General features: G+C 40.8%; 1 protein-coding gene across 1 annotated transcript in view; it reads right to left on the reverse strand.

The window, feature by feature from the left end:
* Positions 1-27,545, reverse strand: part of LOC128643891 (trinucleotide repeat-containing gene 6A protein-like) — a gene marked incomplete at both ends in the record, with an annotated part of 86,897 nt that overhangs the window by 31,705 nt on the left and 27,647 nt on the right. The window contains 3 exons of the mRNA XM_053696662.1: positions 459-628; positions 1,993-2,160; positions 4,074-6,593. Coding sequence (XP_053552637.1) covers positions 459-628; positions 1,993-2,160; positions 4,074-6,593 — 2,858 coding nt within the window. The remainder of the gene's footprint in view (positions 1-458; positions 629-1,992; positions 2,161-4,073; positions 6,594-27,545) is intronic.

Raw genomic sequence — 27,545 nt, forward strand, 5'->3', positions numbered from 1 at the left:
AGCAACATGGTGTGGCTAAATATGTAGACATTGTGTCCCCTATGCTGTAGAGAGGGCGGTAACAGTGCCAACGTGTGCTGCATCCCTATTAGGTAGCTAAGGGCTTAAAAGGGAAAACTAAAGTCAAAATTAAACTTTCATGATTCAGAAAATTTTTCTAAGTTACTTCCATTATCAAATAGTATACAGTCTTTATGTGCAGACTTTCTGAGGCACCAACTACTACTGAGAATGTGCGATAGTTCACAGAGTATATGCCTCTAATTGGCTGACAGCTGTTGCATGATATAAGGGGGCAGGCAAAAGTAAATTTCTAAATTTGTCAAAAAAATTAAAATACACTGTTTATTTGAAATTCAGAGTAAGTGCTTTTGACATGTCTATTATGCAAATGTTGATTATGCAATTCTACAGTATTTAATAGTCCTTTAAAAGCGTCTATAACGCTTTAATGTCACCTTTGTAGGCATCTTCTTCATGTAAGGCGGCCAATTAAGAGATGCGTTGTTTTCCTGTGAGGCATTACTGTTCCACATTCCAATCTCTACATCGTCATCCTCCCAGTTAGAGTGACGACTCACAGACATTTCCTCTCCACACCATCCACCTTCTTGCATAGATTTGGGACCTATATATACAATATATTCAAATAAATAAATCTCTGCCACAATCTAGCCACAGGTAAACTAAACATTCCCACAGAAAATCATTCTGTATTAGTAAGATGCAATGAAACAAGCAATTCTGTATACCAGGGGTCGACAAATCGGTTTAAAATTTAGGAGCCAGACAGTGGTTACTTGTATATAGATATATAGAAAATAATCCAAAATCTTAGGATCCAAGGGTAAAAATTATAGGATCCAGTGGCTAAATTGGTCAAGCCTTGCTGTATACCATGCTCATATAATCCTTAAACTGGCATAAAACTCTTTTAGACTGTAAAACATGTTAAAAACCCACAAAACACCTTGTAATTACTAGACTTTATATGGTCTTGCAATTAATTAACACACCAACTATGAAATCTTTCTGAATATATCAGCATCTGCTGCAATTGCTTTTTCAATGGCCACCCCCATACACATATACCACTTGCCTTATCTGGATGAGGCAAACTGGACTTGACAAAACTTGCCAATGTAATTTTGTTAGCAAATCTTGTATTGTTTTGCAGTTTGTTATCAACTCCGCTGAGGCCAATTAGAAACAAATTTGAAACAGGATTAAGGTTTGTACAGTCTGCATCTCCAATTCCCAGAACTGGAAAATCCAGTTAAATTGCAGGAAAAGGGGACAAAACAAATAATGAGCACTAAAGCAATAGCCCACTCCAACAATCATTTTAGCCGATACAGCCTACAAACTACTAAAAGCTTTTGTAAGGGATTGTGAGATTATTTATTTATTGACTTAAAGGGCCACTAAACACAAAGGGTAAACTGCATGATATTGAATTGTCATATCTGAGAATCATTTTGCAATGAAAACAGCATATTGTTTTACGTTTATTGATTTCACTGATTTCCTGGTCCCCCAGAACAAAATAATCGTAGCTAACCAATCACAAACTAATATTCAGATACAGCACAAACTGTTTGCACATGTGCAGTTGAGAGAGATTGGAGAAACCTGCCCTTATCTCTTCCCTTACGGTGGGCTTTAGCACCGATTCCCCTTGGTTACTACTGCAAAAAATGATCCTCCTATCAGGATTGTTGATGCAAAACGGACAATATGCCTTTTACAAACATGTGACTGCTGATAATATAAGGTTTAAGATTGAAGTAAACAAAGGCTGAAGTTTACAGGGTGAAGTAAACAAAAGCTTGCATAAATTGCCTGAAAGTATTAACCCAAACCTCCCTGGGAGAAAGTAAAACAAGCACATTTTTTAGATATATTTTAAAGAAAAAGGCAGCAAATAAATAATCACTTGCAATAAAGAAACATGACTGTTGAAATGTCAAGTTTAATGTGCCTTTAACATACCCGGTTTACATGGAGCTTGCTGACCAATAGGAGTGTGGTTCCAACCAGATGAAGCAGGCTCGTTGCTGGGATCCCCCCAACTACTGTTATTTTCTATAGGTTTACCCCAAGCAGAAGTACCGTTATTTACAGCAGGAGATGGAGTGTCTGGCCAGGTTTCCCCCCAACCTATAAAGCAGAAGCAGACAAGCATAACACAGCCATACAGTAAGTTTTATTTTAATTTTTTTAATTATTTGTAGTGGCTAATTTCTAACTCGCACCTTAGCTATAAGAACATGTCCACAACTGAATTTAACATTTTTGTGTATTTAAGATCTGAAATCTCCAATTTTAATAAAGGCAGCCAGGTGTGCAATTACTGGACAACACCCATACAACTAAATGGCATCCTTATTGTTAAGAAACATTATCCGGTTCAAACCTTGTTGGCCAATGCATGCTGAATGGGAGTTCTACAGATAAAGCAGAATTGAAAAGCTTGAGAATCTGTTCTAGATGCAGATATGGCGGCACTGTGTCCCTTTGGAAATCTAGCTGGATATTTATCTCTCTTGCTTCTCCAGTCACATCAAAACGATTCATAATAATCCAAAATAGTGCAGTAACATCACACAATGGATCACACCAACGGAAGATACTCACGGATTTAAAGCGAAGATCAACTTTTATTACCAAAATCACCAGCAAGGCATCAATGGCATACAGCTTTGATGTGACCAGAGAAGCAAAATTCCCAAAGTGACACAGCGCCGCCATATCTGCATCTACTTTTACTATACATGGTTAAGGAGGACCGGGGCAGGCAGCGATCTCTTAGGAAGTCATTAACACCGTTTTTAGATTTGAGATATATATTTATATATATATTTTATACTTGAGTATCTGTTGCGCATGGAAAGATTACAATATAGGGTTGTGCATTCTACAGTTTTGTTAGCTTCTGAAAGGGGAAGGCGACTGACACTAGCAGCATTCAGGTCTTTTCTCAGCCAGATTTCTTCTTGTAAAAGTAGCACTTTAACAAGAAGAAATCCGGCTCCAAAGAACCCGAATGCTACGAGCAGCCGCCACATTTCATAGCTAAAACTGCTGAATACACATCCCTACTACAATATAAAAGATAGTATTTTAAATAAAATACACACACTGAGTGTCACAAATATAAACTTCAGACTAAAAATTTACATTAACACAACGGTTTGTCCAAATTTTAAGCAGCAGAACACATTTTTATAATTAAGCAAAACAAAATGTTATTCGCTCTTTCAGAAACTTTGCATTGAAATGCAAAAATGACAACATGCTCCTGGCTGAGGCTGGCTCTCTTTTTGTAAGCTATTTTGCCTGGACCAGAGAAGAGGCTCAGATGGTGTTGCGATGCCTGAGATGCATAAGTAGGGTTTGCCAAAGTGGGATATTTATCTTTGTTAGCTTCACCAATGCAAGTGTTTCCCACCTTGGCAAGGGGCCTCTTAAAGTAAGCCTGGACTTCATGCTAACATAAAAATGTCTTAAAATTCTATATGCAATGGTACATAACCAGTTATAAGGTTAGGGAAAAATATCTAGTCCGCTCTAAAAAAATAACCAATATATACTTAGAGGTTGAATCTGGAACATATCAGAATTTAAAAAGTAAAAAGCGCTAAGGACTTTATATCAATAACAGGACAAAGCCTTACACATTATCTATAAAGTACATATCAATCCGCTAATAATTATGCAAACAGATAATAGTGCACATTAATTCAAATAACAATTCCCATCAATATTGGGCTAGTTGTGAATAACAATGTCCTTTAGGCTAAGGGCATAACCATAAACCACAATACCATGTGCATGAGCTCATTGAAGTGAATTAGCTGGTGTTGTGCACAGACCAACTAATTGCAAACCAACTAATCGAGTATGAGATTCCTTGACAACTATTTTCATAATTGATTATCGATTACAACAATTAGTTGTTGCAGCTTTAAAATATACCTACCGCAAAAATTGGTGGGGGCTGGTATAAGCAACAACCATCATACTAAATAGCCTTATCAATCAATTTTTTGTATAGATATCCATATCCTTACCAGAACTGTTGCTGTTCTCTTTGTTTGGCATGGCACTTGAAGGTGGGGGCATCAAATGTAGTTGGGGTTGATTTTCTGCAGAGCTGGAAGTGCTCGATGTGTTTTTACCCCATCTATTCACATTGTACTTGTATTGGTTAGGATCACCCCAGGCTGCAGTTCCATCATCTATTTCCATTTTGCGTCTTATGGACTCTGGGGAAGGTTCCTCCCATCCTGTCGAATCCTCTTCCTTTGTGGGAGTAGCCATTGGTCCACCCAACCAACCAGATTTATTAGTGGTTGCCTGTGCACCCCATGAACCTGTATCCGGTTTCTTATTCCATTCTGTAGAGTTATTTGATGTCATTTCACTCTCCATTTGAGCTGGGCCACATTTAGAAGCCTCATTGTTCCCTTGGGTATTAGGCTTGGTCGGTTCTCCCCATCCTTGGGTTGAGCCGTTCTTAGAGGTGTCAGCCCAGTTTGATGTGTTTACATTTCCACTTCCCCAAGAATTGGATCTATTATGCTCATTCCAGCCAGTCATTGATCTATCATTGTCATTTCCATTACCTGACTTGGTGACTCCCCAATGATTATTCTTGGAATTTTCCCCCTTATTATTATCACCACTATGCGCACCCCACCCCTGTTTGACCTTTTGTGCATCATTCCAAGTGGATTTGTCCTCTTTACCGTTACCCCACGACTGATTGCTCTTGACCATTCCAGTAGTAGCAGCAAATTGATCTTCCCAATCCCCTTGGCTTATTGAGCCTTTGGCATCTCCCCACCCTGTAGCAGACTTTGGATCTCCCCACCCAGATACTGATGAGGTATCATTGCTATTAGGGTTGGGTTTTTCTACCCATCCCCCTGAGTTAGAAGTCTTTGACACAGAGCTTCCCCAAGCTTCTGTTCCATTGTCAGTCTTTCTGTCGCTCCTAGGTGAAGCAGCTTCAATATTCCAGGCAGTGTTCTGTCTAATTGGAGTCTGTCCCCAGCCAGTGTTGCACAAGACCCGGGGGTCCAGGTCACCTTTATTTACAATACTTTGGAGTAATGTTTGCTGGTCCGTTTTCCTTCTTTCCAGAGTTATTGTCCCATTTTTTTGCTCACTCTGACTTCCAGTGCTATCAACGCTACCTTCGCTTTCTCCCATACCTGTACTTTTGGCCCATACATTATTTGCCTCATTGCCCTTAGACCCTGTTGGATTATGACCTACATTATCTTCTTCAGCAGATTTCCAGGAATTTGGTGCTTTCCTACAATTTTCTATATTTTCACCCTCATTGGAATGCTGAGTGCTAGGCATTTTGTTCCATTCGCCATTTGATATATTAGTGCCAGTGTTTTGTGCTGGGTTTCCCCATCCTCTCCGATTTCCACCAGAAGTCCCTCCATTTCCCCAATGCATATTTTGGGAGTTTACAGTCCCTGACTCCCATACTCCTTTATTCCCATTAATTTTATAGTTTGGACAGTTGGGCCCATTTATGCCCGGCTGCATTATTGTCGCATTCACAGTGTCGCCATTAGCTTGCCCTTTTGGGACTGAACTTTTTTCTCCGGAGTAAGTAGAGCCGGAGGTACTCCATGTAGTACCGTATGATCCGCCATTTTTTTCCTCACCATTACTTAGATGAGGAATGGAAGTGCCATTTGTAATTGAAGGGGTGTGAAGTGGAGAATGATTCATGTTGCTCACACACCAAGCCCCATGCCCTGTAGAATTAGGCAGTTCATTTGTCTGCATTAAGCCTGCAGAGTTTGGTAAACTAGAGGTCATGAAGTTAGTAGTGTTATTTGGTCCAGTCATTTCAGTGTTAAGGTTTTGAGGTTGCCCACTATAAGAAACTTTCTGTGTACCATTGACTTCAGAATCGCAATTCTCCTGATGGTTTCCCCAGGAGCTAGAGCTTCCCGCTTTAGGATTAATACTCCGATTGTTAGACACCTGACCTATAGTAATGTTTGGAACATTTGTGCCAGAATTATTAGACCCTTTAAGGGTGTGTCCATTGCTATCCAAAACGGGCCAGGCACCATGGTTGCCGTTCATATTCAAAGTGCTTGGATTATTAACTCCATTAGCCGAAGTATTCACGGTGCCCCAAGCATTAATCCTGTTGTGCCTACTGTCTGATTTGCTATCGGGGCCATCTTGACATGTGCTTATCATGGCTCCATGGGTCATGCCCCATGGTCCATTAATACTTCCATTGCCTGCATTATTGCTGTTACTGCCTACCAAAAGTTTGCTTTGAGAACTATGAGCGATGCCATTTCTTATGGTATCCATTTCTCCTACGCTGTCTGCAAACGGCACAAGGTGGCTCTTTTCTGGCCCAGAGTTTGTGGCAGAGTCAATGTCCATACATTCTGAAGTTAACTCTGGGCTGTTGTCTGTGATAGATGGCCACGCTTCTTTGTCAGTGCCGTCTACGATAATTTTATCCCAGTTTGTGCCTGAATCAACATTGGAAGAGACGGGTCCCCAGTGTGAACTTTCATAGTGAGGTCCTAGATTAAGATCTAAAAATGACAAAGAAAAAAAAATGTTATACATATAAAAGACTACAGAAAAACAACCTGTAAATTTATCAGCAGTTTACAAATCAACACATGTCAAAGGCATACATCATAATAAAATAGCAGAAAAAGTGGAACCTCAGAAAACTGACTTTCAAGGCCCTATGGCAATTCAACAAAATCTAAGACTGGAAAAAAAAATGCAATGCCAAAAGCACTTACAAAAAACACTTAAATTCCCATAAGACATTACTAATTTTAGGGTGACATCCCATCCAATGACGACTACAGGCTGTATTTTTTTTTTGGGCTCTACATATTTTTACATGCATATTTGAGATAAAGAATAAAATTGCAATTAAAACAATAATGCTTTCATTAAAATGCAAGACTTAGCGGCACCCTAAAAAAATAAAATGTATGCTTACCTGATAAATTTGTTTCTTTTTAGACATGATGAGTCCACAGATCATCATCCTTACTTGTGGGATATCACCTCCTGGTCAGCAGGAGGAGGCAAAGAGCACCACAGCAGAGCTGTTAAGTAGCTCCTCCCTTCCCTCCCACTCCAGTCATTCGACCGAAGTTAGGAAGAGAAAGGAAAAGCCAAGGTGCAGAGGTGACTGAAGTTTACAAAAATTAACAACCAGTCTTAAAAGAACAGGGCGGGCCGTGGATTCATTGTGTCTAAAAAGAAACAAAATTATCAGGTAAGCATAAATTTTCTTTTCTTTTTAAAGACATGAGTCCACGGATCATCATCCTTACTTGTGGGATACAATACCAAAGCTAGAGTACACGGATGATCAGGGAGGGACAAGACAGGGATCCTAAACGGAAGGCACCACTGCTTGAAGAACCTTTCTCCCAAAAGCAGCATCAGCCGAGGCAAAAGTAGCAAATTTGTAGAATTTAGAAAAAGTGTGAAGAGAAGACCAAGTTGCAGCCTTGCAAATCTGTTCTACAGAAGCTTCATTTTTGAATGCCCATGAGAAAGCAACAGCCCTTGTGGAATGAGCTGTAACCCTTTCAGGAGGCTGTTGTCCAGCAGTCTCATATACGCAAAACGGATGATACTCTTCAGCCAAAAAGAAAGAGAAGTAGCCGTAGCTTTCTGACCCTTACGTTTTCCTGAGAAAACCACAAATAAAGAGGAAGACTGACAAAAGTCCTTAGTCGCCTGCAGGTAAAACTTTAAGGCACGGACCACGTCCAGATTATGCAAAAGCCTTTCCTTCTTAGGAGGATTAGGACACAAAGAAGGCACAACAATCTCCTGATTAATGTTCCTATCAGAAAAAACTTTAGGAATAAATCCTAATTTTGTACGCAAAACTACTTTATCTGCATGAAAAATAAGATAAGGAGACACATACTGTAACGCTGAGAGTTCTGACACTCTGCGAGCAGAAGAAATAGTCACCAGAAAGAACACTTTCCAAGATAACAACTTAATATCTAAGGAATGCATAGGCTCAAACGGAGCCCCTTGAACACTGAGAACTAAATTAAGACTCCATGGAGGAGTAACTGATTTGAACACAGGCCTTATTCTGACCAACACCTGACAAAAAGACTGAACATCCGGAACATCCGCCAGACGTTTGTGTAACAGTATAGACAAAGCTGAAATTTGACCCTTTAAGGAACTTGTAGATAAACCTTTCTCCAACCCTTCCTGGAAAAAAGGAAAATTCTAGGAATCCTAATTCTACGCCATGAGTAGCCCTTAGATTCACACCAATAAAGATATTTATGCCAAATCTTATGGTAAATCCTTCTAGTTACAGGTTTACGAGCCTGAATCATGGTCTCTATGACCGAATCAGAAAACCCTCGTTTGGATAAAATTAAGCGTTCAATCTCCAAGCAGTCAGCTTCAGAGAATCTAGATTTGGGTGAAGGAAGGGCCCCTGAACCTGAAGGTCATTTCGCAACGGAAGTCTCCAAGGAGGTAGAGACGTCTTCTCCACCAGATCTGCATACCAAATCCTGCGAGGCCAGGTCGGTGCTATGAGAATCACTGAGGCCCTTTCCTGCTCGATTTGAGCAATTACTCGAGGAAGAAGAGCAAATGGAGGAAACAGGTATGCTAGATAGAAGGTCCAGGAGGCTGCCAAAGCATCTATTAGCTCCGCCTGGGGATCCCTGGATCTCGACCCGTATCTCGGGAGCTTGGCATTCTGCCTGGATGCCATGAGATCTAACTCCGGCTGACCCCACTTGAGCATCAGACTGGAGAACACTTTCGGATGTAGTTCCCACTGCCCCGGATGAAAGGTCTGCCTGCTCAGAAAATCCGCCTCCCAGTTGTCCACCCCTGGGATGTGAATTGCCAACAGACAAAAAGAATGGGCCTCCGCCCATTGAATTATTTTGGATACCTCTGTCATCGCCAATGAACTCCTTGTTCCTCACTGATGATTGATGTAGGCCACTGACGTTATGTTATCCGTATGGAACCTGATAAACTGAGTCGAAGCTAACTGGGGCCCGGCTAGGAGAGCATTGTAGATTGCTCTCAGCTCCAAAATGTTTATGGGCAAAAGGGACTCTACTTGGGACCAAATTCTCTGAGCCTTTAGGGAGCCCCAGACTGCTCCCCACCCTAGAAGGCTGGCATCTGTTGTCACAATCACCCAAGATGGTCTGCGAAAGCATGTTCCTTGGGAGAGATGATCCAGAGACAACCGCCATTGAAGAGAATCCCTTGTCTCTTGTTCCAGTAGAAGCCGAGGGGACAAGTCCGAATAATCTCCGTTCCATTGTCTCAGCATGTTCAAATGCAGAGCCCTGAGATGAAAGCGAGCAAACTGAATGATGTCCATTGCCGCCACCATCAGTCTGATTAACTCCATGCACCGAGTCACTGAAGGACGAGGAGTGGACTGAAGGGCCAGACAAGTATCGATAATCTTTGATTTCCTGACTTCTGTCAGAAATATCTTCATAGACCGAGTCTATTATGGTTCCTAGGAAAGTCACTCTTGTGTGTGGAACCAAGGAACTCTTTTCTAAATTCACCTTCCAACCGTGGGATCTTAGGAAGGGCAACACCAAGTCCGCGTGGGATCTTGCTAGCTGAAAGGATGGCGCCTGAACTAGAATGTCGTCCAGATAAGGCGCCACCGCAATGCCCTTTGAACAAAGAACTGTCAACAGAGATTCCAGAACCTTTGTGAAGATTCTGGGGGCTGTGGCAAGAACGAAAGGGAGAGCCACAAACTGGTAGTGTTTGTCCAGAAAGACAAACCCTTAAGAACTTGTGATGATCCCTGTGAATGGGAACATGTAAATATGCGTCCTTCAAGTCCACTGTGGTCATAATTTGGCCCTCTTGGATAAATGGCAGAATGGAACGAATGGTTTCCATTTTGAAGGACGGTATCCTGAGAAACTTGTTTAGACTCTTGAGGTCTAAAATTGATCTGAAGGTTCCCTCTTTTTTGGGAACTACAAATAGATTGGAATAAAATCCCAGTCCTTGTTCTTGCACTGGAACGGGAACTATCACTCCCAGAGTGGAGAGGTCTTCTACACAGCGTAAGAACGCCTCTCTCTGTCTGGTCTGCAGACAATCTTGAAATTAGAAATCTGTCTCTGGGAGGAAAAACCTTGAACTCCAGCTTGTATCCCCGAGACACTATTTCTATCGCCCAGGGATCTTGAACATCCCGTACCCAAGCTTGAACAAAGAAGGATAGTCTGCCCCCTACCTGATCCGGTCCCGGATCGGGGGCATACCCTTCATGCTGACTTAGAATCCCCAACCTGCTTCTTGGGCTGTTAGCCCTTGTTCCAAGACTGGTTGGGTCTCCATGCAGGCTTCGACTGTTCTTGCTTAGAGAAGGAAGAGGAAGAGTTTGTCTTGAAGTTTCAAAAGGAACGAAAATAACTCTGGTGACCTTTTTGCTTATTTCTCTTATCTTGCGGGAGATGATGACCGTTACCTCCCGTGATATCAGAAATCTCCTTGAGATCAGGTCCAAACAAGGTCTTCCCCTTATATGGAATGGCTAGAAGCTTAGAGTTAGAAGATACATCTGCAGACCAAGGTTTTAACCATAAAGCTCTGCGGGCCAAGACAGAGAAACTTGATATCTTCGCTCCCAATTTGATAACTTGAAGGGAAGCATCCGAAATGCGAGTTTAAGGGCCTTTATCCTATCTTGGATCTCATCTAGAGAAGTCTCAGTCCTGAGGGCTTCAGACAGCACATCAAACCAATATGCCGCCGCACTAGTAACGGTGGCAATACACACGGCCGGTTGCCACTGCAGACCCTGGTGTACATACATTTTCTTGAGTAACCCCTCTAATTTTTTATCCATGGGGTCCTTGAAAGCACAACTATCCTCTATAGAATAATAGTAGTTCTTTTAGCCAGGGTAGAAACTGCTCCTTCTACCTTAAGAACTCTTTGCCAAGCCTCCTTAACAGTGTCGGCTACTGGAAACATTTTCTTAAAAATGGGAGAGGGAGAAAAAGGGATACCCGATCTCTCCCACTCCTTCGTAATAATTTCAGTAGCTCTTTTAGGGACTGGAAATACATCTCTATAGGAAGGAACCTCAAAATATCTATCTAGTTTACTAGATTGTTGGGGAACAACCACAACTGTGGAGTCACTGTCGTCTAAGGTAATTAAAACCTCCCTAATCAGAAGACGAAGGTGCTCTAATTTAAATCTGAAGGATACCACCTCCGAGTCAGTCAGAGGAAACAAACCCTCTGAGTCTGAAATTTCTCCCTCAGAAGCTACTACTAATGACTGGAGTGGGAGGGAAGGGAGGAGCTACTTAACAGCTCTGCTGTGGTGCATTTTGCCTCCTCCTGCTGACCAGGAGGTGATATCCCACAAGGATGATGATCTGTGAACTCATCACGTCTTTAAAAAGAAAAAAAAAAAGGATCAAAAAGCTGAGCGGTTGTGGTCTCCCAAGCAATGATTACAGTTAAAGGGACATTAAACCAAAAACATTTTTTCCATGATTCAGATAGAGCATGTAATTTGAAGCAACTTTCTAATTTACTCTGAATATCAATTTTTCTTCGTTCTCTTGGTATCCATTGAAAAAGCGGGAATGTAATCTTAGAAACCTGCCCATTTTTGGTCCAGTATCCTGGGTTAGCACTTGCTGATTGGTGGCTACATTTATCCACCAATCAGCAAGTACTGCAAAGGTGCTGAACCAAAAATGGGATCCCATTCTGAAAAATATAGTGGAAAATAACACGAGAATAGTTTACAAAAGAGCACCGACATTCAGAAGCAAATTAGGACCCAGCAAAAGGGTTAAACAAAGAAACTCTCACTAAGACTAACAACAAAAATATAAGTTCAGGTTTCCACAACGGGAATCATCCTTTTGGTCTTAAAGGGATATACAAGTGTAACAAGAGGGGATGCAACACATGCAAATATATCAATTTTGGCAGCAAATCCTTTAGGTCAAATACCACAGGGAATTTTTTATGACATTTCTTGATTCTATAATTGCGACTCCAGTTATGTAGTGTATCTTGTAGAGTGCTTATGTGAAAATTCAATATGTAGGTTGTACCTCTACGAAGGTTAGAGCCAGATAGGGGGAAACATTTTTGGAATTGTAAAAATTGTAGAAATGGTAAAATTAGACATAGCATCCCTAATCACCGTTTATTTATACATTCAGGTAATCCAAACATATACAAATTTATGCCAATAGATTAAGTTCCAAAATCCCAAGACTATAATACCACATATTACATCCCATCTTGTTGCATCTTAGTTTCAAATTCCCCTCAAAGTTCTACGTATAGTGCTCAAAGTATATTTTGATAAACTTACACTTGTATGTGTGTGCACCAATTCATTTGGGGTCCAATATCAGACAACGGATTATGCTATTGCCTCAACATTTACATTTTTTTTTTAAACAAATTCTTTTTACTCAACACATATAGAACATTTTTCATTATAAAAATAGATACATATAGATCTCTTCTAAACATCACCATTGTCACTTAAGGTGATTACATGTCTTGTACGACTTTCAAGTTGTTTTGCTCTGGTTTACCAAACAGCTATTTTTTTTACGTACATATACATTTTTCTATTTGTTTATGTACTATTTCAATTAAGGTTTCTGAGCATCTCATATTGATTTGTGTGGATGCAAGTTTGTAACAAATTTGTCTGTTAAATTACTATATTACAAGGTTTGAGATTATTAACCTTTATTGTATACGTGATACTATTTACCAACATATTTTATGTTTATATCTAAATTTTAAATTAATATAGCTTTAGAGATACTAATTATCATGTGCATATTTAAACACAGGATTGGTCAATTTGTATTTGAAGTGGTCCAATGAGATTGTAATGTTAGGCTTATATAGCCATTTTTAACAACTTTTATTCATTAAGCCTTATAAAAACGACCAGTAACCGGTCGAGAAACGCGTTGGAGATAATAAGTGTTATTATTTTACCTCTATCATGGCTGTTTGCACAATTTCTGACCAATATCAGTAAACATTTGCAGTTGAGATCTTTTTTCTGCACATGATTCACTTTACTTGTAGTCTCCAGGTACCAGCACACCTTGACTACAGCAGCTGATACAGATTTCCTAGACGAAACCCACGGAGGTTTCCATCGTCACATACGTGACCAGTGAGCTAATCACTGTGAGCTACAGCCTGCTTTCCAGCACTTACGAGTGCCAACAGAATTGTTAATTTGTTCCTTCCTTTCTTCATATTGCCAATTATGCCAGTGAGTTCACTGTGAGGCGCCCCTTGTTTCTGTTCTAATTTTGCAGTGGTGACCGTTTCATCTAGATTACCAAAGTGGACCAAGCTTTGTTTCTATCTAGTCCAGTATTTGGATCACTAAGACCAGTCTACTATCAACTTTTGAGTAACTGTTTCACCGCATTGCGGTTTTTATGCTCAATGTTTTATTATTTTTTTGATTTTTGCATAGTGCCTTCGTTTTAAATGTTGTGACAACAATCAGTTTTTTTTAAACATATCACTGTTTAATACTTTAACCTATTCACACACTAGGGCTGCACGATTAAGTCGCACATGTGATTTAAAACCGCAATTAATTGCCGCGATTTAAAAACGGCAAAAGTTTCAGATTTTTAGCTATAAAAAAAAATTCACAGATCTGGCTGTACTGCATTGATTTGTATGTGATTTCTTGCAAACCAGCTCCATCTAGTGGTTGCTTTTAGAGTGAAGAGGAGGGAAAGCCACTTACTTATATTTCCCCCTAGGGACGTCTGAAGTTTGAAACTTAGTGTATGTAATCATTATGGAACCTCCCACACAATCTCCTACTCTCTGAGAAACGGCTCAAATACATAGCAGATGCAGTTAACCTCCACGACTGCCAAAAAGGCTATAACTGCAGTCTTTGGTTGCTTGCAAGTAAAACTTCAAAGCACGAACCACGTCCAAGTTGTGCAACAGACGCTCCTTCTTAGAGGAAGGATTAGGACACAGAAAAGGAACAACAATTTCCTGATTGATATTCCTATTATTAACAACCTTAGGAAGGAATCCAGGTTTGGTACGCAAAACCACCTTATCAGCATGGAAAACAAGATAAGGCGAGTCGCATTGCAATGCAGATAGTTCAGAAACTCTTCGAGCCAAAGAGATAGCAACCAAAAACAGAACTTTCCAAGATAGAAGCTTAATATCTATGGAATGCATAGGTTCAAACGGAACCCCTTGAAGAACTTGAAGAACTAAATTCAAACTCCATGGCGGAGCAACAGGTTTAAACACAGGCTTTATTCTAACTAAAGCCTGACAGAACAACTGAACGTCTGGAACATCTGCCAGACGTTTGTGCAGTAGAATTGATAAAGCAGATATCTGTCCCTTTAAGGAACTAGCTGATAGCCCTTTCTCCAACCCTTCTTGGAGAAAGCACAAAATCCTAGGAATCCTGATCTTACTCCATGAGTAGCCTTTGGATTCGCACCAATAAAGATATTTACGCCATATCTTATGATAAATTTTCCTAGTGATAGGCTTTCGAGCCTGAATCAAGGTATCTATGACCGACTCAGAGAAACCCAGCTTAGATAAAATCAAGCGTTCAATCTCCAAGCAGTCAGCCGCAGAGAAACTAGATTTGAATGCTGGAACAGACCTTGAATCAGAAGGTCCTGTCTCAGTGGCAGAGTCCATGGTGGAAGAGATGACATGTCCACCAGGTTTGCATACCAACTCCTGCGTGGCCACGCAGGTGCTATCAAAATCACCGAAGCTCTCTCCTGTTTGATTCTGGGAATCAAACGAGGAAGGAGAGGAAATGGTGGAAACACATAAGCCAGGTTGAACGACCAGGGTACTGCTAGAGCATCTATCAGTACTGCCTGAGGATCCCTTGACCTGGACCCGTAACAAGGAAGTTTGGCGTTCTGACGAGACGCCATCAGATCCAATTCTGGTGTGCCCCATTGCTGAATTAATTGTGCAAACACCTCCGGATGGAGTTCCCACTCCCCCGGATGAAGAGTCTGACGACTTAGAAAATCTGCTTCCCAGTTCTCCACTCCTGGGATATAGATTGCTGATAGATGGCAAGAGTGAGTCTTTGACCATCAAATTATTTTGGTAACCTCTATCATCACTAGAGAACTCTTTGTTCCCCCTGATGATTGATATATGCTACAGTCGTGATATTGTCTGACTGGAATCTTATGAATCTGGCCGAAGCCAGCTGAGGCCACGCCTGAAGCTCGTTGAATATCGCTCTCAGTTCTAGAATATTTATCGGGAGGAGAGCCTCCTCCTGAGTCCACAAACCCTGTGCTTTCAGGGAATTCCAGACTGCACCCCAGTCCAATAGGCTGGCGTCCGTCGTCACTATGACTCATGCTGGCCTGCGGAAACACATTCCCTGGGACAGATTATCCTGTGACAACCACCAAAGAAGAGTCTCTCTGGTCTCTTGATCCAGATTTATCTGAGGAGATAAATTTGCATAGTCCGCATTCCACTGTTTGAGCATGCATAGTTGCAGTGGTCTGAGATGCAAGCGAGCAAACGGAACTATGTCCATTGCCGCTACCATTAGTCCGATTACCTCCATACAGTGAGCCACTGACAGCCGAGGAATGGAATGAAGAGCTCGGCAGGTGGTTAAAATCTTTGATTTTAGATTGCTGATAGATGGCAAGAGTGAGTCTTTGCCCATCAAATTATTTTGGTAACCTCTATCATCACTAGAGAACTCTTTGTTCCCCCTGATGATTGATATATGCTACAGTCGTGATATTGTCCGACTGGAATCTTATGAATCTGGCCGAAGCCAGCTGAGGCCACGCCTGAAGCTCGTTGAATATCGCTCTCAGTTCTAGAATATTTATCGGGAGGAGAGCCTCCTCCTGAGTCCACAAACCCTGTGCTTTCAGGGAATTCCAGACTGCACCCCAGCCCAATAGGCTGGCGTCCGTCGTCACTATGATCCATGGCTGGCCTGCGGAAACACATTCCCTGGGACAGATGATCCTGTGACAACCACCAAAGAAGAGAGTCTCTGGTCTCTTGATCCAGATTTATCTGAGGAGATAAATCTGCATAATCCCCATTCCACTGATTGAGCATGCACAGTTGCAGTGGTCTGAGATGCAAGCGAGCAAACGGAACTATGTCCATTGCCACTACCATTAGACCGATAACCTCCATACACTGAGCCACTGACAGGCGAGGAATGGAACGAAGAGCTCGGCAGGTGGTTAAAATCTTTGATTTCCTGACCTCCATCAGAAAATTTTCCATGTCCACCGAATCTATCAGAGTTCCCAGGAATGGAACTCTTGTGAGAGGGATAAGTGAACTCTTTTTTACGTTCACCTTCCACCTGTGAGATCTTGGAAAAGCCAACACGATGTCCGTGTGAGACTTGGCTAGTTGATAAGTCGACGCCTGAATTAAGATATCATCCAGATAAGGCGCCACTGCTATGCCATGCGGCCTTAGAACCGCCAGAAGGGACTCTAGCACCTTTGTGAAAATTCTGGGAGCTGTGGCCAACCCGAAGGGAAGAGTCACAAACTGGTAATGCTTGTCCAGAAAGGTGAACCTGAGGAACTGGTGATGATCTTTGTGGATAGGGATGTGTAGATACGCATCCTTTAAGTCCACGGTGAACATATATTGACCCTCCTGGATCATTGGTAAAATAGTCCGAATGGTCTCCATCTTGAAGGATGGGACTGAGGAATTTGTTTAGGATCTTGAGATCTAAAATTGGTCTGAAGGTTCCCTCTTTTTTGGGAACCACAAACAGATTGGAGTAAAACCCCTGCCCCTGTTCTGTTTTCGGAACTGGACAGATCACTCCCATGGTATATAGGTCTTCTACACAGCGTAAGAACGCCTCTCTTTTTGTCTGGTTTACAGACAATTGAGAAAGATGGAATCTCCCCCTTGGAGGAGAATCTTTGAAATCTAGAAGATACCCCTGGGTTACGATTTCTAAAGCCCAGGAGTCCTGAACGTCTCTTGCCCAAGCCTGAGCAAAGAGAGAAAGTCTGCCCCCTACTAGATCCGGTCCGGGATCGGGGGTTACCCCTTCATGCTGTCTTGGTGGCAGCAGCGGGCTTCTTAGCCTGTTTACCCTTGTTCCCAGTCTGGTTAGGTCTCCAGACTGACTTGGATTGAGCAAAATTCCCCTCTTGCTTTGCAGCAGGGGAAGAGGGACCACCTTTAAAGTTTCGAAAGGAACGAAAATTATTTTGTTTGATTTTATTTGTCTTATCCTGAGGAAGGGCATGGCCTTTCCCTCCAGTAATGTCTTAAATGATCTCTTTCAGTTAAGGCCCGAATAGGGTCTTACCCTTGAAAGGGATGGCTAAAAGCTTAGATTATGATGACACGTCAGCAGACCAGGACTTAAGCCATAACGCTCTACGCGCTAAAATGGCAAAACCTGAATTCTTTGCCTCTAATTTAGCCAGTTGAAAAGCGGCATCTGTAATGAAAGAATTAGCTAGCTTGAGAGCCCTAAATTCTATCCAGAATATCATCTAATGGGGTCTCAACCTGAAGAGCCTCCTCCAGAGCCTCGAACCAAAAAGCAGCTGCAGTAGTTACAGGAACAATGCACACCATAGGTTGGAGAAGAAAACCCTGATAAACAAATATTTACTTTAGGAGACCCTCTAATTTTTTATCCATAGGATCTTGGAAAGCACAACTGTCCTCAATAGGTATAGTTGCCAGGGTAGAAATAGCTCCCTCCACCTTAGGGACCGTCTGCCACGAGTCCCGCATGGTGTCTGATATGGGAAACATTTTCGTAGGAGGGGGAGCGAACGGAATACCTGGTCTATCCCACTCCTTAGTAACAATGTCCGAAATCCTCTTAGGGACCGGAAAAACATCAGTGTAGGCAGGAACCTCTAGAAATCTGTCCATTTTACACAATTTCTCTGGAACTACAATAGGGTCACAATCATCCAGAGTCGCTAAAACCTCCCTGAGCAATAAGCGGAGGTGTTCTAGTTTAAATTTAAAAGCTGTCATATCTGAGTCTGTCTGAGGGAACATCTTTCCTGAATCAGAAATTTCTCCCTCAGACAGCAAATTCCTCACCCCCAACTCAGAACATTGTGAGGGTACATCGGATATGGCTAATAAAGCGTCAGAGAGCTCAGCATTTGTTCTCACACCAGACCTACTGCGCTTCCCCTGCAACCCAGGCAGCTTAGATAAAACCTCTGTGAGGGTAGTATTCATAACTGCGGCCATATTTTGCAGGGTGAAAGAATTAGACGCACTAGAAGTACTTGGCGTCGCTTGTGCGGGCGTTAATGGTTGTGACACTTGGGGAGAATTAGATGGCATAACCTGATTCCCTTCTGACTGAGAATCATCCTGCGACATACTTTTAGTAGCTAAAATATGTTCTTTGCAATTTATTGACTTTTCAGTGCATGACATACATACACATTCTAAGTGGGGGTTCCACAATGGCTTCTAAACATATTGAACAATGACTTTCCTCAATGTCAGACATGTAGAACAGGCTAGTAATGACTACAAACAAGCATGAAAACACTTTATTTAGTGAAAAAAAATAACAATCTTAAAAAACGGTACTGCGCCTTTAAGAGAAAAAAAAAGCATATACGTTCTGCAAAACTGCTTTAAAATGCACCAAATTTTTATAGCAGACTCAATATATGTAGTTAAGTTTGCCCCACAAGGAAATTTAACATTTAACCCTTTAATGTGCAAACCAGATTGAAATAAGGCCTAAATCTGGAAAAAAAAACACCCCCTGCACCTTGCCACAGCCCTGCTGAGGCGCCTACCTGCCCTCAGGGATGGTAAATATGGGGTTAAAGCTTCGATTTGGCCCAAAACATCCACAAGGGCCCTCAGGAGTTGGAGCTTGCCGAGTGAAAACAACTGTGCATCTGAGGCGCGAAAATAGGCCCCGCCCATCTTACTCGATGTCTCTACAGCCTCAAAGAACCGCACCAGAGCGGTTTTAAACTAGCCATGTGGGTTCTGAGACCCAAAAATAAGCCAAGTGTACCCTCAATAAAGTTTGCCCAAAAAACGTTATTGCCCACAAAACGTTAACAGCACTCCCAGTTCATAAAAACGTTTGCCCACAAACATTCAAAACTCAGTGTCAACCATTTTTTACATTAGCCCCTTATGCAAGCTTAGTAATGCCTTTCTTTAGCTCTTAGGATTACTGCTTACCCTTACCCTCATGGGGATACTGTCAGCCTTTCTGAAATACACAGTCTCTCCAGAAAAAATGACTTAACATACCTCACTGCTATAAAGCATGAAAACGTTCCTCACACTGAAGTTTATTGTACCCCTCAGCCTCTGTGGGAACAGCACTGGATCTTAGTTACAAATGCTAAGATCATCCTCCTCCAGGCAGAAGTCTTCCTCCATCTGCTGCCTGAGAGTAAATAGTACACACCGGTACCATTTAAAACAAAAAACTCTTGCTTGAAGAAATTAAAAACTAATATTTTATCACCTCTTTCACTTTACCCTTTCTAGTACTAAGAGTAGGCAAACAGAATGACTGGGGGGTGGAGCTAAGGGAGGAGCTATATAGACAGCTCTGCTGTGGTGCTCTTTGCCACTTCCTGTTAGCAGGAGGATAATATCCCACAAGGATGAATCAGTGGACTCGTCGTACCTTATAGAAGAAATGTATACTAGAAGTAAATTAGAACGCTGTTTAAAAATCGCATGCTCTATCTGAATTATGAACGAAAAAGTTTGTTTTTCATACCCCTTTAAATGTTATCAATATTTGTTGCGCAAATTATTAAATCAATATATGTTAAATGATGCAATTGTGTGCTTTAGATAGCATAATGAACATTTATAAATAGAAAATGTTATACTATTGTTAAAGTATTATACTGTCCCCACATGGCTACTTCATAATGCCACCCGATAGCAAACATTTCTATGCTTTTAAAATGTATTTAGTGTTTAATGTATGCTGAAACATGCAAATGAGCTGTGTGAGCAGTACATTTCGTACTAAGAATGAATTATATTTATTAATATTAATACAAAGGAAAACTTACTGGGCAGTGCTATAATATTATGTTCATAGAAGAAGTTCTAAAAATCATGAAAGTGTTAGTGAAAATGAAAAAGTCAGGAGAAGGGTTTCCATAACCCTGTGTTAGGTTTTAGTTAGGTCCTAAGCAATGATTACATAAAAATATGCTTAAAAATGGATGTTTGGAAGAAAGTAGTTCAGTGCACAAGTCTGTCAAGGTAAATAATCCTTTTACAATCTCCGGAACAGTCCTGAAACTGAATGCGTACTTTAAAAAACAGCCAGGAGTCTCCTAGCAACAGCTCTTAAATTGCACTGATCCAGCTATTCATGGGATGTAACAAAACACAGATTCCAACTGCACTAAATCATTGAGTAAAAATAAATCCATATTGTAAACACCACCAGTGACGCATGCCACAGCTGAACGGGGCTCTTAGGGAAAGGAGAAGGAGTTGCAGAAACAGAGCAGAGATTTGGCAAGAGAAAACTTAGCAGAAGGCTAAATCAGACACGTTTTTCCTTTTGGGACTTACAAGCATAACAATGAAGTGATTGTGCACTGTAACAAACCAAACGTGAAGCAATTGCACCCAATGTCGTCTCTCATTTGCTCTCAATCATGTAATATTTTGCTTTCATTTCACAGTTCCCAATGCATATTATTTGTAATAAAGAAATGGATTCCCACTATCATTAAATCATTTGTAGTACAGGACCTAAGTAACGATTTTGCAGGCAATTATCTTATTGTATTTCACATCCCTTTTGCGTCCAGCACCCGATATCTTGTAATAGTCAAGTCTCCAACCAGATTTCCTGTGATAGTCCCGCCTGCTTCCATCCTGGAAGAAAACAGAACGCTTCTCACCATCACATATCCTCAGGCATGGTTTTTAAAAATAGTGGGCGTGGCAGGATGACAGCCCTATAGGTTTGCTCTATTGGAAATCAGGGACGTTTTATTTTGACTTCCTGCTAAATAGCTATAGTTACAGAGCCACAGCCTAGAAAGATAAATATTCTGATTATACTTAAAACTATCAATTGATGGAAGCATGAACCTAGGTATTTATCATATTTAGGTGTCCGTCAATTCATTGGGTGAAAATGACAATCACAAGTTTTTTCAAATCTTGTTTAGTTAGTTGTCTGAAGTCCAGAACTTCATGGTTCATTTGAAACAAAGAGGTGGAGAATAAAAACTGACTGTTCTACAACAAGAATGGGGGAACTGCACAATGACAACTGCCAAAAAAAGCTCTCCCGTTTGCCTAGTCCTCAGTAACCTAAAGATGATGAAGCCTTCCAATGTCTAATACGTTTCTGAAGGAATATCTTAAAATTGAACTGTTCCTCCTAGAGAAAAAGGATGACATAAGTTTGATAAAGGCTACAGTAAAGCTTCATTTGGGGACCTTCTGTAAATATATCTCTTTATCTTGCAGTTACTAATGTTAGGAATTTTACTTGCAAGTCGCCGTCTACAAAGCCAAACCCAACTTAGTTTTACCTTTTCTTCATGAGGAAGAATAAAACGATTTCCAATTGAAACACCTATAATATGACAACCTAGAGTCAGTGACCAAAAAGGGGCTCTTATTTCATAGGAGATACCAAAAAACAGAATTTATGTTTACCTGATAAATTTCTTTCTCCAACGGTGTGTCCGGTCCACGGCGTCATCCTTACTTGTGGGATATTCTCTTCCCCAACAGGAAATGGCAAAGAGCCCAGCAAAGCTGGTCACATGATCCCTCCTAGGCTCCGCCTACCCCAGTCATTCGACCGACGTTAAGGAGGAATAATAGCATAGGAGAAACCATATGGTACCGTGGTGACTGTAGTTAAAGAAAATAAATTATCAGACCTCATTAAAAAACCAGGGCGGGCCGTGGACCGGACACACCGTTGGAGAAAGAAATTTATCAGGTAAACATAAATTCTGTTTTCTCCAACATAGGTGTGTCCGGTCCACGGCGTCATCCTTACTTGTGGGAACCAATACCAAAGCTTTAGGACACGGATGAAGGGAGGGAGCAAATCAGGTCACCTAAATGGAAGGCACCACGGCTTGCAAAACCTTTCTCCCAAAAATAGCCTCAGAAGAAGCAAAAGTATCAAACTTGTAAAATTTGGTAAAAGTGTGCAGTGAAGACCAAGTCGCTGCCCTACATATCTGATCAACAGAAGCCTCGTTCTTGAAGGCCCATGTGGAAGCCACAGCCCTAGTGGAATGAGCCGTGATTCTTTCGGGAGGCTGCCGTCCGGCAGTCTCGTAAGCCAATCTGATGATGCTTTTAATCCAAAAAGAGAGAGAGGTAGAAGTTGCTTTTTGACCTCTCCTTTTACCTGAATAAACAACAAACAGGGAAGATGTTTGTCTAAAATCCTTTGTAGCATCTAAATAGAATTTTAGAGCGCGAACAACATCCAAATTGTGCAACAAGCGTTCCTTCTTTGAAACTGGTTTCGGACACAGAGAAGGTACGATAATCTCCTGGTTAATGTTTTTGTTAGAAACAACCTTTGGAAGAAAACCAGGTTTAGTACGTAAAACCACCTTATCTGCATGGAACACCAGATAAGGAGGAGAACACTGCAGAGCAGATAATTCTGAAACTCTTCTAGCAGAAGAAATTGCAACTAAAAACAAAACTTTCCAAGATAATAACTTAATATCAACGGAATGTAAGGGTTCAAACGGAACCCCCTGAAGAACTGAAAGAACTAAATTGAGACTCCAAGGAGGAGTCAAAGGTTTGTAAACAGGCTTGATTCTAACCAGAGCCTGAACAAAGGCTTGAACATCTGGCACAGCTGCCAGTCTTTTGTGAAGTAACACCGACAAGGCAGAAATCTGTCCCTTCAGGGAACTTGCCGATAATCCTTTTTCCAATCCTTCTTGAAGGAAGGATAGAATCCTAGGAATCTTAACCTTGTCCCAAGGGAATCCTTTAGATTCACACCAACAGATATATTTTTTCCAAATTTTATGGTAAATCTTTCTAGTTACAGGCTTTCTGGCCTGAACAAGAGTATCGATAACAGAATCTGAGAAACCTCGCTTCGATAAAATCAAGCGTTCAATCTCCAAGCAGTCAGCTGGAGTGAAACCAGATTCGGATGTTCGAACGGACCCTGAACAAGAAGGTCTCGTCTCAAAGGTAGCTTCCAAGGTGGAGCCGATGACATATTCACCAGATCTGCATACCAAGTCCTGCGTGGCCACGCAGGAGCTATCAAGATCACCGACGCCCTCTCCTGATTGATCCTGGCTACCAGCCTGGGGATGAGAGGAAACGGCGGGAACACATAAGCTAGTTTGAAGGTCCAAGGTGCTACTAGTGCATTGGTCTGAAGACAACTGAGACCTGTGGAACCTTCCCCACCCAGAATTCTTAGCCGCTAACTTAGCCAATTGCAAAGAGGCGTCTAGAGTGAAAGAATTAGCCAATTTGAGAGCATTGACTCTGTCCATAATCTCCTCATAAGGAGGCGAGTCACTATCGAGCACTTTAATCAGGTCATCAAACCAGAAATTGCGAAAAAACATGAAGGAATTGTTCAAAATTCACCAAACTTTCACCACAGTGTCTTAAAGCCTTGAAAATATTGCACACCAAATTTGGAAGCTTTAACCCTTAAAATAACGGAACCGGAGCCGTTTTAAGCTTTAACCCCTTTACAGTCCCTGGTATCTGCTTTGCTGAGACCCAACCAAACCCAAGGGGAATACGATACCAAATGATGCCTTCAGAAGTCTTTTGTAAGTATCAGAGCTCCTCTCACATGCGACTGCATGCCATGCCTCTCAAAAACAAGTGCGCAACACCGGCGCGAAAATGAGACTCTGCCTATGCTTTGGGAAAGCCCCTAAAGAATAAGGTGTCTAAAACAGTGCCTGCCGATATTATTATATCAAAATACCCAGAATAAATGATTCCTCAAGGCTAAATAAGTGTTAATTCAATCGATTTAGCCCAAAAAATGTCTACAGTCTAAATAAGCCCTTGTGAAGCCCTTATTTACAATCGTAATAAACATGGCTTACCGGATCCCATAGGGAAAATGACAGCTTCCAGCATTACATCGTCTTGTTAGAATGTGTCATACCTCAAGCAGCAAAGACTGCAAACTGTTCCCCCAACTGAAGTTAATGCTCTCAACAGTCCTGTGTGGAACAGCCATGGATTTTAGTTACGGTTGCTAAAATCATTTTCCTCATACAAACAGAATTCTTCATCTCTTTTCTGTTTCTGAGTAAATAGTACGTACCAGCACTATTTGAAAATAACAAACTCTTGATTGAATAATGAAAAACTACAGTTAAACACTAAAAAACTCTAAGCCATCTCCGTGGAGATGTTGCCTGTACAACGGCAAAGAGAATGACTGGGGTAGGCGGAGCCTAGGAGGGATCATGTGACCAGCTTTGCTGGGCTCTTTGCCATTTCCTGTTGGGGAAGAGAATATCCCACAAGTAAGGATGACGCCGTGGACCGGACACACCTATGTTGGAGAAATAACAATTTTCTGATGTCCCTCTGAATATATATATATATATTTTTTTTAATTATCTTTATTGAATATAGCCACATAACAAAATAAAGAAAAAATGCAACCACAGCAACCAAAAACATAGGTTTTACAAATTCAACAGTCTCACAGGAACAGAAAAATTCAATAATACAGAAAAACATAAAGCTTCATACAAATGTTAATCCTGCGCCTTATCCATTAGAAATTACAATAAAGTGGCTAACTTTTTCACTATAACCAGCACTCCAGGGACCCACCCCAGGACCAGTCTGACACTCCCGACCAAAACTATTCTACCATATTACTATTTCTGATCCAGGTATAAGGGAAAACCCCAAATAGGACAGTTTCTGCAAAACTTATCGAAGCCAAGAAGGGTCTCAGAATCTGTCTCTGCAGACCACTCGGGTATGTCTTAATAACCGGCGCCCAGCCTTCCAAAAAAAATTTAATTTTCCTTTCAGATACTGACTGTAAATGAAAGGATTCAAAAATAATCTGAGCTTGAATATCTTAATATTTGAGTCAGGCTGGGCGGACTCTTTGCAATCCATTTTAAAAAAATGTTATATCTCACTGTTAATATAATTGTATTTAGGATACGAGTTCTTACATCCCTTCTCGGGTCCAAAAAAAGTAACACAATGTCCTCAAAAGTGAGGGTAATAGAACTTTCAAAGACTCTATTATACCAGAACTGGACTTTCAACCAAAGTTGAGCGATCTTTGGACAAACCCACAACATATGGCAAAGATCGGCCTGGATATATGCAAAGTGTTCACACTGGAAATTTTTATCAGGAAAGAATTTACCCAGTAAGGCCGGAGAAAGATAAGAATTGTTCAATAGTTTTAAATGAGATTCCTTCCAACTCACCGACAGCGGGAGTTTAGCGACTCTTGCAAGACTATTACTTACTTTCTCAATCTCTATAGAGGGAATATAAAGGAGCCAATAGTTTCTCTTCCTCCAGTATACCTTGCTTAGTCAACATGATATCATAAATCAGAGAAATGGATGCATCACCCAATATAAATTTTCTGACACAGATCTTGATCTCGGACCAATCATCTCCCTGCTGAAAGCCTTTTCTGGCTGTTAACAAAATGGCGGATCAGAAAATACGCAAATCGGTTCTGTCTAGGGACCAAGAACTGCTCCCTGATTATTTCCCAAGGAAGGATCTGTAAATCATCATTCAAAAGTTGATGAATATATTCCAGCCCCTTAATCTGCCATTCATGAAAACATTTCTGGTCTATACCTGGAGAAAACATAGGATTCCCTCTAATGGGTAGGTATTCAGAAAAAGAGAAGTAAATTTTAAGCAATTTACAAAGCCTATGCCAGGCTATAATAATATTTCTAAATGAGATAAGTAAGGAAGCCTCCAGTGGAAGGGATCAGGGCGCACAATGAATTAAAGCTTTCAAGGACCACGGTTCGACCATATAGGATTCGAGATCAAATGTAGTGACTAGATCAGACCGAGTGATCCAATCAAATACAATCTTACTCAAAGAAGCATAATTATAAAGTCTAATGCTGGGCAACGCCAACCCAGCACTTGTATATTTTTGAGTGAGCCGATTGAGAGAGAATCAAGGCTTTTTGGATTTCCATAAAAACTTAGAGAACCAAGATGCCAATTTCTTCAGATCTTTATTTAAAATCAAAAGAGGAAAGTTCTGAAGACAAAAGGATTTTCGGAAAAATTATCGTTTTAATCAGATTAACCGAGGCTGAAAGCGATAGAGGAAAAGCCCCCCACATCTTCAGATCCTCCTGGATTTTCCGAAATAGTCCTCCAAAATTGGCCTGATACCAGAGTTTCGGATTCCTATTGATTTCCAACCCCAGATATTTAACAGCGTCCACCTTATGAAAAATTGTCAAAGGATGCTCTCGCTCTCTGCTCCCTAACCACATTAACTCACTCTTTTCCATATTTATTTTATAGCCCGCGAATGTACTAAATAGCCTTATCGTATTAATCAGTCGGGATAGTAGTCAACGCTTTGTTTATAAAGAGTAAAATGTCATCAGCATAGAGCAATATTCTCAGGTTCAGAACCCCCAAGGGGATCCCCGGCAGAATTTGTTGTAGTTTAATTGCCAAGGGTTCCAATATAATATTAAAGAGAAGAGGTGACAGTGGAAACCCTTGCCTTGTTCCTCTTTGCAGGACAATCTCAGAAGAGATCATACCATTAACAAGTAAATACGAAACGGGTCTCTGATATAACATTTGAACACAATTTAAAAAAATTACCAGAAAAACCAAATTTGGACAGAGTAGAGAACATATGTTTCTGAATATATTTTCTAATACCAATACTGAAGTACTGATTTTTTTTTTTTAGCATAGGTGATGGTATACAATGAAATAAAGGCAAAGAAGATATGTTTTACAAACAAACAATCTCCCATTAAAATAGAAACATGAAAAGCTGAACCATAACATATCAGATGTAATAGGAGCCTACAACCCGTAGTGTTGGTTTCATTGTAAAAACATATGACCTAGAGCCTGCAATATAGATCTAAATTGAAAAATAGATTTAAAAGGAGGCAAAAATGTTCTTTTAGAATAAAGATAAAAACAGGAATGAGCGAAGCAAAATCTGCGCTTTCCATGAAACATAAAAAGTACTTTAATTCACCAGGTTCTCCACCATGATTTCCTGAGATCCATGGAAACTTCAGTTTTATTCTTTAACATCATGGTATCATACAATATACATAATGCCTGGCATTAACTTCTTTTTACTAAATAAATATGAAAGACTGTGCACATTTTTTTGAATAGAAGTAAATTGGAAAGTTGTTTAAAATTACATGCTGT

Source organism: Bombina bombina, unplaced genomic scaffold (assembly GCF_027579735.1).
Source record: "Bombina bombina isolate aBomBom1 unplaced genomic scaffold, aBomBom1.pri scaffold_1096, whole genome shotgun sequence".
Classification (NCBI taxonomy): domain Eukaryota; kingdom Metazoa; phylum Chordata; class Amphibia; order Anura; family Bombinatoridae; genus Bombina; species Bombina bombina.